The sequence below is a fragment of the Lacerta agilis genome, chromosome 9, assembly GCF_009819535.1.
Source record: "Lacerta agilis isolate rLacAgi1 chromosome 9, rLacAgi1.pri, whole genome shotgun sequence".
Taxonomy (NCBI): domain Eukaryota; kingdom Metazoa; phylum Chordata; class Lepidosauria; order Squamata; family Lacertidae; genus Lacerta; species Lacerta agilis.
In genome coordinates, this window is record NC_046320.1 from 28,524,905 (window position 1) to 28,539,335 (window position 14,431).

At 41.2% G+C, this 14,431-nt stretch overlaps 1 protein-coding gene across 2 annotated transcripts in view; it reads left to right on the forward strand.

Moving 5' to 3' along the window:
- Positions 1–14,431, forward strand: part of GLRA3 (glycine receptor alpha 3) — a 70,986-nt gene that overhangs the window by 28,327 nt on the left and 28,228 nt on the right. For both annotated transcript variants that reach the window (XM_033160940.1, XM_033160939.1), the window contains exon 3: positions 2,534–2,601. In XM_033160940.1, coding sequence (XP_033016831.1) covers positions 2,534–2,601 — 68 coding nt within the window. The remainder of the gene's footprint in view (positions 1–2,533; positions 2,602–14,431) is intronic.

Sequence of the window (14,431 nt, forward strand, 5' to 3'; positions counted from 1 at the left end):
TATTAGTAATAATAATTAATCACTTTACTAACAGAAATGGCTCAAACAGTGCTTTTTTAAAAGGAAAAAAGGTGTTGGTACTCACCATGAAGTTGTTACAGTAAATGACACACTTTTAACATTGTGGGAGGGCGGGAGAAGGTGCTAGTACTGCGTAGACTTGAGTATCCCCAGAAAAAAAATCACTGGACTCAAAGCAATTTACATACAGTTCTCCTAGTTCAGGAATGGAAAACCTCTGGCGATCCAGTGCCCAGTTATCCGTTGGCCATTGACCATGCTGGCTGGGTCTCATTTATTTAGTTAGTTAGAAGATTTCATGCCCAGGCTTCGCTGCAAGGTCCCAGAGCAGGATAGAACAACAGAGTGCAAAAGGATAGAAACAATTAAAACCATTACAACTATCAAACCAATCCCAATGGAACAAAAGAGTGCAAATTCAGCAAATACCTTAACTGTCAAAGGCTGCGGTAAAGAGGTGCATCTTCAGCCCACGGCAAAAGGAGCGCAGTAAAGATGCTAGGCACTCCTCTGTGGGCACCAGAGTCCAACAATGCCTGGAGGTCCACAGGTTCCCCATCCTCACTAGTGGATCTCCCAGAAAAGAACGGAAAAATCCAGCGATATACATTCAAATGCATGTGAAACAAAGGGCTACACAACCAGTGTTCAGAATGCGGTGTGGGTTTTTTGTGTTGGGCCTCTGCAAATGTTGGATGTTGAGGCCTCTGCAAATGTTGGATGTTGAGGCAGAAAACATGTCTAGACTGCCTGAGGGAGTGTGTCCCTTTTCTTCTACTTGACAACCCTGTCTAACTTGTCAGGGCGGTAAAATGTGATTTGATTTAACTTAAAGGAATAGATCTGTTGAAACAGTGTCACTTTCAGTCATTGCACCGAAAGGCTGCAGTGTACATTGTTCCACTGAAAGTGACAAGCATACTGCCCATTATTATAGGTCTCATAGCAGGCGCTTAGCTGATCATTCTGATCAGCTACCAACTGGTAGCACCAGCTGGATTGCTTTTTCTCCTCCAAAGGTAAATGACTTTAACATCCAGTTTAAATTAAATTTGTGCAATTGTGCAATAGGTGTTGGAATAATGGTATTCCATGCATCCATTGGAGCATTTGATCACCTCCCTTCTGGCAACAGCCTTTTGTTCTTCCCATTCACAAATGGGGGGGCAGTGGAGGCAACACCTCCCCAGCCGGGATTGGGCGGCTGCTAGAGTAGGTGGAGTCCACAAGTATCCCAACCTGGGAAGGTGAAGCCAGACCAACTGCCAGGAGCTACCACTGTGATTCAACGGGCCTCCCCGCAACCTCGCAACATGTGCACCACGTTTGATGTGGGGAACGCTCATTCTTCCCATTCACAAATGGGGGGGGGGGGCAGTGGAATGAGATGATTGAAAACCAAAAGGACAAAGATTGTGACACCACCATGCGTGCCCAATGTTAAATGCATGTAAGCAGACCCAAGGATTTTGGGAGTCAGTTTAACTCTTCTCTCCACCAGTCCTCCCCAAAAATTTCCTGAAGCTGATATGAGTTCTGGGAGGGAAAGTTTGGTTGCTAGTATCTGCTACATGAGTGTATTGGGGGAACTGTAATGCACAGGAATAGAGTTAAACCTCTATGTGATCCCTGCATTGCACAACATGACCCTTTGGACTCCTTCCAAATCTACAATTCTGTGATTCTGTCAGCACAACATGGTCTCAGTCCTGCTGTTGAGTCAGACTGTTGGCTCAACTAGTTCATTGTTGCCCATACTGACAGCGCCTGTCCTTGAGCTCCATTCACGAGCGTTTTTAAATTTATCAGAAATCCTAGTGACCGAACCTGGGACTTTCTGCATCTACTCACCCATATGCCTTTTCTCCAAACATCTGGCCCTCAGATGAACTTTGCATAGGCTATCAACGTCTCTGGGTGGCGGCCTATTGTGTATTACAGAAAAAAGATGTTGTGGGACAATCTCCACTCCAGTTCTGCAAGGGAATGGAAGTAAGCCCATCCCATCCCATTTCTCTGTGGAGTTTTAAGGGGAGATTCTTTAAGATGCATATAAAAATGGAAAGCTACTCAAAGAGAAGGATATATGAAAGGTGGTCTTAGGGCTGCAGTACTACCTCCATTTCTCTTAGCTCATGCATAGAGAACGTCATGCATGGGGCCAAATTCTGCCCTCCAAGCCTGCCCCTCAGAGGCCATACATCCTCTCAAGTAATGATCCTCAAACCCACCCACCCCCCGCTTTGCCTTCTGCTGACAATGTCTCTTTCTTGCTTGGATGGAGGGCAGAGTGGGTGGGTGGGTAGAAACTAGCGTATGCACAACGATAAGCATCACCTTCATTGCTCTGTCTCCTTCTGCCATGGCATGTGGTCCCCCAAAAGGTTGTCCAGAAGAGAATGTGGACCTTGGACTAAAAAAAGGTTTGCCATCCCTGGTTTAGCAGCCATAGATTTTGGCTTGTTTGTTTGGTGTGAGCAGTAATTTCTGCACGTTTTGATTTCATTTACAGGGCCTCCGGTAAATGTGACATGCAACATCTTCATAAACAGTTTTGGGTCCATTGCAGAAACAACCATGGTAAGATGTTCTTTATCACAAACAATTACATTTCAAATATTTTGACTGCAGTCATGTGCACACTAACCTGGAAGTAAGTCCCGCAGATCTTACTAGCACTTACTTTTGAATATACTTGCATGCAATCCTGATCAGTGATCTTTAAGTGGCAGGTGAAGCCTTCTTAAAATGAAACAAACTCATTTGTGGCTAATCCCTTGAGTGCTGAGCAGGGCATATGCTTCCATGTACTTGCAGAGTTCCTGCATAAGCATCTCCATTCCTTTCACTGAAAAGGGCAGCTTCGTGTCTGCATCCCTTTGCCAAGTATGAAGGATTATTCCTCATGTCAGACATTCAAGAAATTTTGTATTAAAATTCAAGAACTTTGTATTAAATCTAACTTCTAAATGCCAAGGATTGAATTGGCTGTTGAATGCCTTTGAAGGAAACAAACCTATCTGGATTTGTTTATTTTAAATGCATGATCTTTTACTTCTTTTCTGATATTATGTGACCTGGTGTTCTTTTCATCCCTTGTTTTCTACTCTGCCCTTATTTAATTTTCCTTCACCTTACTGCTAGGGACGGAAGGATCTGCCAATTTCCGTTGTACCATTTTGCCAATCTTAAATTCAGTTCTCAGTGTTTCTGCAGCAATTTACAAAACAAAATTCAGAGTGGATTTCTCCTAATTCAGAAAATTCAGAGTGGATTTCTCCTAATAAACATATTTTGTATGTAGTTTTGATTAACACATACATTCTTGCAAGCAATTTCTGCTAACATAATACTTTTTTGTGTTACTTCCACTATTGCATTTGTTTTTATGTACATTTTTATAAACATTGTTTGGAGAGTTGCATTGCAAAATTCAAAGAAGGGTGAATGTGAAGGAGAGATTCAATCCATTTCATCTTTCAAGCCTAATTTATCATATTTGCACATTATGAAACAATATGAAAACATTCACATTTATTTGAATGGAAATGAAAGATCTACATGTGCAGAGCTGCTCCTTACATTGAAGTGAATGGATAAGTCGTTGCATAAGAATCCTATCAGAACAAGGTACCACTGGATGGAGCAATTAAGTGGAAATATATTGTGGACAAAGTGAGGAAGGTCCTAGGGAAGAGAGGAAGATGCACAGATATATACTGAAGTGTTGTATCCTGATCATACTGACTCCATTGTTTCTCTGTCTTTGGCAGACCCTCCTCACACACACTGAGATCCTTTCATTCCATGATAAGAGTCAGAAACTCACTCATCTAAAATGAAAGCTGCAATTAGGTGGGCACATGCAATACATATTCATCTCTAGGGCCTTGGCTGCAATCAATTATAAATTATTACATAGGGGTTTTTTTTATTTTTCACTGCTCATAGTACATCATTTTCAGAACTCCCTAGTAAACTGCTGCCCTGAATGCAGAGGAATGCCAGGGCTCTGTAATAGTTCACATCTAAATTATGCATTGATGCAGCTCAAAGGAGGACTTTCTTGCGGTCAGCAATTGTCAAATTCTGTCAGAATCAAAGCAATCATTTTGAGAATATGAGCATGTTTAAAACACACATAGCTCTGTTTGTGACCTCTCTCTTGGTTTAGCATCTATATTCTTTAACTTCACTGTACCGAACAAGAAAAGCTCTTCAAAATTAAAGTTATCTAACTTGTTTACATTTCATTGATCTGATGATATTGTAACCAATCATTCAATTTATCTTTAAGTTGGTCATAAGACTTTAATTTAAATTTATTACCCTCTTCCAACAAGAGATCACTGTACTTCAACCACTTAGTTACCATATTTAACCTTTTGTGGGCCAAATTTTTAGGATGGTGACAGTATCCAAGTAGGCTGAGCTTTATTGAGTTACCACCCACCCACCCCCGCCTGCATATGGTGTTGTTGTTCAGTCGTTCAGTCGTGTCCGACTCTTCGTGACCCCATGGACCAGAGCATGCCAGGCACCCCTATCCCCCACTACCTCCCGCAGTTTGGCCAAACTCATGCCAGTCGCTTCAAGAACACTGTCCAACCATCTCGTCCTCGGTTGCCCCCTTCTCCTTGTGCCCTCCATCTTTCCCAACATCAGGGTCTTTTCTAGGGAGTCTTATCTTCTCATGAGGTGGCCAAAGTACTGGAGCCTCAACTTCAGGATCTGTCCTTCTAGTGAGCACTCAGGGCTGATTTCTTTAAGGATAGATAAGTTTGATCTCTTTGCAGTCCATGGGACTCTCAAGAGTCTCCTCCAGCACCATAATTCAAAAGCATCAATTCTTCAGCGATCAGTCTTCTTTATGGTCCAGCTCTCACTTCCATACATTACTACTGGGAAAATGCATATGGTACTACTAGTTTATATATTTACATACTCCAAGAGAGGATGGGACTGCTTTGCCTCTTCAGCTGGTCTCTCCTTTCCATCAAACTTGGAATAAAAATGCAAGAGCTGGTAGTCACAGCTGTATTCCTCCCCCTTGCTTGTGGGGAGGGATTATAGAGGCATCCTGAATTGTAGCCTGATAGCACTGTTTGCCTGTCACCAGCAAGGAGTTCTAATGAATGAGAGCAGAAGGTGGCTAGCCTACAGCCGTTGGATGACATTTTTGGACTCCAGATCCCATCAGCCCCAGCCAGCATGGCCAGAGATCAGGGACAATGGGAGTTGCAGGTCTAACACCCCCTGTAGGGACACAATTTTCCTACCCATGAACTAGGGAGTTCAGAACACTGTGCAAAAAAAGAAAAAGGGGGGGGGATCAAATGCAACGGCACCATTCTACAGTTTGTAACCACACACTTGCCACACCACCATGCTTGCCTAATGGTCAAACTGCACATTTCAAGGAATGTCCAGGCAGCCCAAAATTATCACCTGCCTATAATTTTAGACCCCTGCAGTGGGTTTGCCCTCCTGGAATCAAGTTAGTTTGGAGAGTTAAACATTCATGAAGTCTCCCCACCCATTTGTGAAAACTGCAATCAGGGCCTTAATTATTATTTTTTAAATGCTTTTAAGGTGTTACCATCTTAGGAAGCTCTTTCAAACAGGATCTTACCTGGAAGCCTCTCATCAGCTTCTTGGAGAATTCTTGGGATACTACGGAAGAATGCGCCTTTGGGATGAAGTCAAACTGTTGAAAGGCTACAGCACCTGCTGTGGCTGTAGAGACCGATACGAGAGAAACATCTATACAATAATAATGTTTGTGCTATATGGTTCTTTGTACATCTTGCTGGGATGTATGTTTTGAGATTGTAATGGGTTTTATTTTGTTTTTGTTTTTTTGTTTTTTTGCCTATTTTATTGTAGACTCTTCTCATTATCAATATATTGTTCGCAGTGTGCCCTTTGGCATTTTTCGTGGCTGTTATATGTCACATTGGTTCAGAAGGAGAGGAGGCAGCAAGTCAGCCCTGTATTTGCCAACATCCTTTCACCAGGAATCTCCCATTCTTCAGGAAGTCTTTCTTTAGATCCTGCCAGTGGCCCTTGCCATAGTTCTGCGATGATCTCCCCAAATGAGAGAGATTGTGCTTTGTTGTTCTTGAGCTGCTTAACAAAATACAGCAGCACTTATGAAATAAGCAGCAGATCCTAAGAGACTAGTAAATGTGCCACTGTTTCATTGACACTTGGAAAGGGATCGAACAGCAAGCGACTTTAATGGAGCCAATTATCTGTGTAAAGGAACCATGTCTCTTCCTTAGTCCTGCCAAGCTTTTCCTCACAGGCATTTCAAGGCTGGCTGCTATTAGGCACATTGACTGGACCAGGAACAGGAAGTGACTGATCTGACTTGCATGCTGAATCTGGCACTAGTTCTGCTCTTTTGTGTGAGGCTGTCTAGTTGTCTTATTCTTAGAAAACTCGGGTCAAAAGAGGCTGTTAATCTCATAATCATAGAGAGAGTCAGCCTTGGAAACACATTATTCACAGTTTGAAGAAGAACTAGGAAATTAGGCTTGCATGCTAACTCACTTCTGGCAGGTTCCATGTACCTTGCTGTGTGACAAATAAAAATTCAACAAGTGGAACTTTCACTCCCTGCATTTCACACTGAGAAAATAGACTTAAAGGCACAGGGAGATGATTGCCAACAGTGCCTAGCCTGAACAGCAAAAATGACAATTATTGTTTGGATGTGACAACCTCAGCTGTCCCAACTCCAAAGCTGCTAGCCCAGCGCGCCTCCAGAAAGCTCCAAAAAATCATGAGAAGCAAGTGTGTCTTTGCATTTCATTGAAAATTCAGGGTACAGAGAGTATGAATGGACAATGAGATGCCCTCCCAGTGATGTGTTTGTATTCCAGCCCCCATCAACCCCAGCTATGGTCAATGGTCAGAGATGATAGAGGCTGTAGATCAGCATCATGTGGGGGCACCAGGTTGCATGCTGCTGGTGTAAAAATGAAGTGGCTACCCGCCTTGGGTATGTTCAAAAGGCAAAATGTGGCAGACCATACCTCATTCATAATGAGCAGTCTAAAGTCAATGAGCTTGCTTTGAATTAAGTGCTTAAGAGGGCAACTGTTTTTGAGTGTTTAGGAACTGAAGCACAGGAACTGAAATGATAATATATGGGGTTTTTAACTGATTGAGGAAAAAGTGGGGCCTGACTTTTTCTTTTAAAAAACAACACTTTTATTAGTTTAAAATAAAACAAAAAGAGAGGGGTGGAAGAATCTCTACCCCCAACACCCTCTCCAATATATATTTGAAAGACCAGCATTTTTCCTAGCAACTTTAGCAGGGGTAAAATACCAGCATAACATTACTTCCATCATGGATAGCAAACATAACACTAATTGGAGGCTTTTGCCACAATGCTTGCCAAGTTTTATCATCTATTGTCAAACCGATATCAGCTTCCCATACTTCCTTTTAAACTCACGTTGGAAACCATTAAACAATATAAAATACCTCTATAAATGTTAGAAACACCACCTTTTAGACTACCCAAATAAGCTTTGTGGAAACTTTCATAGAAAGTTTCAGGCTTCAGTTGTCCATTGGTCCTGAGAAGAAATTTAACAGAATGTTGTATCTGCAATAGCCAGAGCAATTTTTTTTTAAAGCCTTCAGCAACCACTTGCTTGGCAGACATCAACAGGCAAATCTTTTTGCAGCTTGTAGATAAATAAACATTGTCACCTGCTGAGGGATGCACATCAAGCAGCTGTTAATGGTGCAACTACCATGGATGGTAAAGAAGTTGGCAGGTTGTTTTGCTTCTGTGTTTATTTCGGATTTCACATTATTGTAAAGTTCTGTGACTTTTGGCTCTGAAAGAAGACTGCAAATAAACTGTCAGCTGCAAAAGGAACATAGGCTAAAAGAGTGCATTATACTGATGGAGAGGGATTTGCGAGTTTAAGTGCCATTAACTCTAATAGGAGTTAAGGGTAAAATCATCTATATATTAAGCTGAGATTAACCTACACACTTGGAGAGACAGCTAAATGCTGAAGACATTGGAAAAATTATTTCCCTCTGGCTACTTTTTGTTTTTAACATGTATTATGTTTAGATTGGTCCCAGTATGTTCACAAATTAAGCAAAGGAAGCACCTAACACAATAAGGGCAACTGTGTAGATATGCATGAATTGCATAATGGTAACAGAAATTGTTGCACACTCAAAATTGAACCTGCTGTGTTAACTCCTGTGTGAAGTGATTACCAAGGTAAATGAAAGAGGAAATCAATATAAAGTTTTTCTCATGTGGAAACTGAAGTAAAATATTTTGCATACAGTAAATAAAAGGTAAAGGTAAAAGACCCCTGGACGGTTAAGCCCAGTCAAATGCGACTATGGGGTTGGGGCTCTCATCTCGTTTTCAGGCCAAGGGAACCGGCATTTGTCCACAGAAGGTTTCCGGGTCATGTGGCCAGCATGACTAAACCACTTCTAGTGCAACAGAACACCGTGACAGAAACCAGAGCACACGGAAATGCTGTTTACCTTCCCGCCATCACAGTACCTATTTATCTACTTGCACAGGTGTGCTTTCGAACTGCTCGATTGGGAGGAGCTGGGACAGAGCAATGGGAGCTCACCCTATCACAGGGATTCGAACTGCTGACCTTCTGATCAGCAAGCCCAAGAGGCTCAGTGGTTTTGACCACAGCACCACCCGCGTCCCCTGTATACAGTAAATATTGAAGTATTTATTACCGAAGTTTCTGTCCTTCATTTAGCTCACACCCATGTTTTGTTCTGTTTCGTTTTGAATCAATTGAAGATGCATTTAAGAAAACTTTTGAGACAAATAACATGTAAACATAATTCCTCCATGCTCCAGATTTTTTTTTTAAAAAAAATTATTTATTAGACTTTTTCCAATTATAACCAAATTACAATCGAATTACAACACATGATTAAATTTTCTAACCCCCCCTTCTCTCACCAAGAGAAGCATACCCAAATAAACCCCCCTCTCACTGGGGTGAACACTTATGCTTTGCCAATTTAATCACTTACAATGCACGTATCATCTTTAGCCTTAAGGGCTTCCCCGGCTTCCACCCGTTGACTCCAACCAAGAACCTAATTTACAGTTATTGCCAATTAATCTCAATATTATTTCCTCTCTTTCTTACATTTACTAATATTTCTTACACAATACTTTTCCAGTTTACAAATCTAATTCATCCTTTTTAACTATCCTCCACATTCACTGTATTCCTAAGCTTTCATTGTTATTCCCCAATCTATTATGACAACATATTTAAAATTGAATTTACCTTAAAGTCCTTCACCCCTTTATCTCATCATTCATTTTAAGACCATACCATTATCCGTTAACATACCATACGTCAAACCATAGTAGACAAAAAGTTTCCACAAAGTTCATAAGTTTTTCAACCCACCCTTTCAAATACCATAATTCCATAGTCCTGGGAAACTGGTTTGTACTCCATTCTTATCTCATATGTCCTTGAGAGTTTTTCAACCACCAGAGTCTGTACCGCCTTCCGCCGGACACTCTTTTTCCTTACAGTTTTCCCATTTTTTCTTCTTGTTGTTTTCTGCCTCCTAATTTTTCTATTTTTCCTCGACGGATTGAATCCACCTTTTTTCCCTCGGATTTTCTCCTCTTCATTGTAATTGTCCTTGTAGCTCTCACAAAAGGCCTTGAATTCCTTTTTTTGCACAGCTAAGTCCGCAGCTAGTACTGTCCCCGTTAGCTGATTTAGCTGGTTGATTCCTTCTGTTAAATTGCACAAAAGTTCCAAGACTTTTATTTTAAAATCCTTAGACCATTTCCATTTGGGCATCCTCAAAGTCCATAAAATCCATAAAATCAATAAAGTCCATAAGGTCAGTAAAGTCCAGCAAGCTTATGCAGTCCAAACAGTATCTCAGGAAGAGAACAATTATATCTTAAAAGCTTCAGAAATTTTCTATTTACAAAATCCATAAATTGCTTCGGAACTCAAAATCTCACTGCTTCCTCCTTCTTCAACGTTTAGGGAACCAACTTCCGTTTTTAGAGTTCCCAAAACTTCCAAATTAAATAGATTTTCGTAATTTTTAGCAAGTTTGGTACTTACAAGATCCAATTAGCCGAATCACAGAAGAATTTGGCGCTCACCCCCGCCGGCACCGCCACTTCCCGCTGCGAAGCTAGTGATAAATCCACAGCCCCCACGCCTTCAACCTCGCTCATCACGGCTGCCCTTACTAGGGCAAACCGGAGAGCAAAGGAGGTGCCCTGGGGGGCCCGCCGGATCCCACGGCACCAGGACTCTCCACCTGGTGATTTTGGGGGGTCGAGTAACAGTCTCGACTCCCCCTCCCCCCGCAGCGACGGAGAAACCTCGGACGCGAGGTTTCTCCCGACCGGCGGGGATGGCGCCAAACCGGAAGTCCTCCAGATTTTTTGCCATTCTTTGCAAATCTGAGTATAGATATATGCAATACTAGCCTTAGGAATGGGTCTGCCATTTGTTTTCTCAATATGGCTGCTATTCCTGAGCATCAGTAAACTGCCTGCAGGTGCTTAGTGAAAAGGATGAATATGAAACTATGGCGCCATTATCCTCAGCAAAGCCTATGAAACATATGATTGCACTTTCCCTCCAGCTGTACTCTGCTATCCAAGTGTCCCTCCCTATGAAGATGGTCTACCACAGGGGTCCCCAAACTAAGGCCCAGGGGCCAGATGCGGCCCAATCACCTTCTAGATCTGGCCTGCGGACAGTCAGGGAATCAGCATGTTTTTACATGAGTGGATGTGTCCTTTTATTTAAAATGCAACTGTGGGTTATTTGTGGGGCATAGGAATTCATTCATATTTTTTTTCAAAATATAGTCTGGCCCCCCACAAGGTCTGAGGGACAGTGGACCAGCCCCCTGCTGAAAAGGTTTGCTGACCCCTGGTCTACCATATACATGAAGATACGTCTTGTGGAATTCTCACAGTGGAGCGACACGTTCACTACCCTTAATTCTGTTGAAGGATGCAGCATGTCACCCTTGCTGCTGTTATGCACAATAAACTTCTAATAATATGTTGAAAAACCTGCTCCTTCTCCTCTGCTTCAATGTGGATATAATCATTTTGCCTTTTACATTCCTTTTTTATGTACAGCTAGAACCATTTACAATGTATTAGCAAGTGCATTCCATAGTTTTAGTCACTTTTGAATTCTTTCTGTAAAGTATGAGTCAAGAGAAACACAAAGGATACAACAACATCATACTCCAGCGCGGTTTTTCTTTACCCACTGAATACAGTCAGTAAATATGCATAGGAGCAGGCTCCCACACTGTTTTTTTTTTAATGTTTCCAAATACTTTATTCTAGTTTTCGCTTCAGACATCCACCAACATACAATATGCGCTAAACACTTTATACAATTCTGTTCCACTATACAAAATAGTAAAAAAAAAAAAAAGGAAGGGGAAAAAATTAAGTATATATACAATCCATAGTGCTATTTGTCTCTCAGTTGGCTCTCTTTTTCTTTTATCCTCACATAAATAAGCTATATATATATAAAAAGAGAAGGAAAGGGGGGGACCCTATAAATAACATTCTTCAAGTTATTTTTACTTCCTATCTTTTCCCATGAACATTCCTCTTCTGCTTGCGAAAGTACTCAACACTTTGATTATCCGTTATACATTTCAAAAACAATCTACAACCAGAAAAATAGCCTTAACTCATACCATCCGTATTTTACCCCTCCAGGGTCACTCAAAGGCCGTCACAGACTTTATACCATTATTGATGTTTTGTAAATACATTCTATATTTCTCCCATTTTACCACAAAAGCTTGTCTGTTATTCCCTCTCAGACTGTTGGTCAACTGAGCCATCTCGGCATATTCCTGAAACTTATTCTACCAGTCCTTTATATTCAGGGCATTTTTTTCCTTTCCAATTCTGCACAATCAGTGTTCGTGCAGCACCAGTTGTGTATAGAAAAATATCTTTTAGTTTCTCCGGGATATCATTTCCTATAATACTTAAGAGGAAAGCTTCTGGTTTTTTTGTGGAAAGTTAAACCCAAGATTTTCTTAAGTTCGTCGTATATTAGATTCCAAAACTCTTTGATTTTTCTACAGGTCCACCACATGTGGAACATATTTCCATTGCTTTCCCCACATCTCCAGCAATTATTGGGAAGATTTTTAGACATTTTGGAAAGACTTGATGGGGTTAGATACCAACTATACTGCATCTTTAGTATATTTTCTTCATTATTATAACATGCAGTGAACCTCATCATTGATTTCCAAAGTTTTTCCAACTGGCTTAACATTATAGGGTGGCCGATGTCCTGCGTCCATCTGATCATAACTTCCTTAACCTCCTCCTCCTTGACTTTCCATTCAAGGAGGATTTGGTACATTTTTTATATTATTTTGGTGTTATTATTTAAAATTTATGTTTCAAATTTAGACGTTTCTTTCACAAATCCATTTTTCCTATCTTGTTTAAATGTTCCGTGCAGTTGATGGTAATCAACCCAGCCTGAAAGATGATCTTTTACCTCTTCATACTTCCTAAGTGTGAATTGATTATTTTCCTCTATCAATAAAGAGTTATATGTTAACCAGTTCCCTTTCATGTTTTTCTTCTTTACCGACTTCGCCTCTTCCGGAGAAATCCACTTTGGAGTTTTTGGCTCTAACAGCCCTTTGTACCTTTCCAAACCTTGTATAATGCATTTCTGATTATATGACCCATAAAACCTTTGTGCACTCTTGCTCCCACACTGTTTTGGGGTTTTTTTTGGTAGCTTACCAATGGTACGTAGAAAACAGCAAAAAGTCTGTGTGTTTTACGAAGCAGGCCTTTAGCAAATTATTTGCCACAGTTCACTTCCCTGGTGACTGGTTTGCAGTAGCACTGATGATAAACACAGGGATTACATTTTTAAAAATCCATACGCCTGCTGTCACAGTCAGTAATCACACCTTTACATGGTTCATTATTGAGCCTGCCTGTCAAATAAATTCCTTCACCATCCGAAAAGAGACTTGTTTCTCCAATCGTTAGTTCTGTAGATAGCAAAGATTCAAGATAAACTAAAAAGGTATTGATGACTGCCTAGCTATCATTTATATGAAGGAGACAAGATTCTTTTTGTTCTGATCTTACTTTCTTTCCCATTCCATGACCTTCTGAGCTTTGTGTGGTGGCAGCTGTAGAGTTGGTTAAATGGCTGGTGGGCAGAGAAGTGGAAAAAGACAAAAAAAACCCTCAAAAAAGACACCCCCACTCTGAGCATTGCCAATTGACCAGATCAAAGCTAAACAGTCTGGCCAGCAGTTTGCGCTACCCCGAAAAAATCAATAAGTGAAGCTGCTTTTCACAGCATGGAGATAAATATTATCACCTGCCTGATGTTGCTGTTATAAACAAAGTAGTAGGGGCTAATTAAAGATTTGGAAGCCCTACAAAGAAGTTCCAATAGCAATTTTGGGTGCGGAGCTTCCTTGGTCTTGGTTACACAAGATCAGGGATTAGTTGTCACAGCATTTCTGTTCTGTCTGAGAGCTTCCCACATGCCTGTCTGCACAGTTCATTTGCTCCAAAAGCTCTGGAGCTCACCTGAGCTATGCACGATGAGCAAAGGATGCGGGAGGAATCCTGATATGAACTGACCTGATCTGCACCTCTTGGAGTAATCTGTCGATCAGAACATAGCTGTCTACCAGATTTGCTCTGCAGTGACACATTTCTTGTCTTCTTTTTTTAAAGTGCATTTCAAAACATATATTTTGAGAAATCCTAGGTTTAGAAATGAAATGCTTATCTGGAGAAGAAATGTGTCTTTGAAATACTATGCAAATATGCATGCAGATCAGATTAATGTGGAAACAGGGTGGAACAGAATTATGAGTGAACACAGTAAGGAAACAAGCTGATTCACCCATCCCTGAGCTAGCTCAGGGCCTGAACACTACCACAGAGTCTTAAACAAACATCCTTTGAGGATTTTTACAGCTGTGTAATGTGCAGAGTTTAACTGAAAAACAAATAAAATTCCAGGAAGCTGTGGAAAATGCACTGGAAAAAATGGATGTGCTTTTTGGCAATAATGAAACTGAAAACAAAACCAAAGAGACTGTTTCAGCTCAGCTCTGCACCTGACTCCTACAATACTACCCTATTTCGATCTGCTATATTTGCATCAAAGTACAGCAGAGAAGGGACACGGCTGGCGCTGTGGTCTAAACCACAGAGCCTAGGGCTTGCCAATCAGAAGGTTGGCGGTTCAAATCCCCATGACAGGGTGAGCTCCCATTGCTCTGTCCCTGCTCCTGCCAGCCTAGCAGTTCAAAAGCATGTCAAAGTGCAAATAGATAAATACCTTCC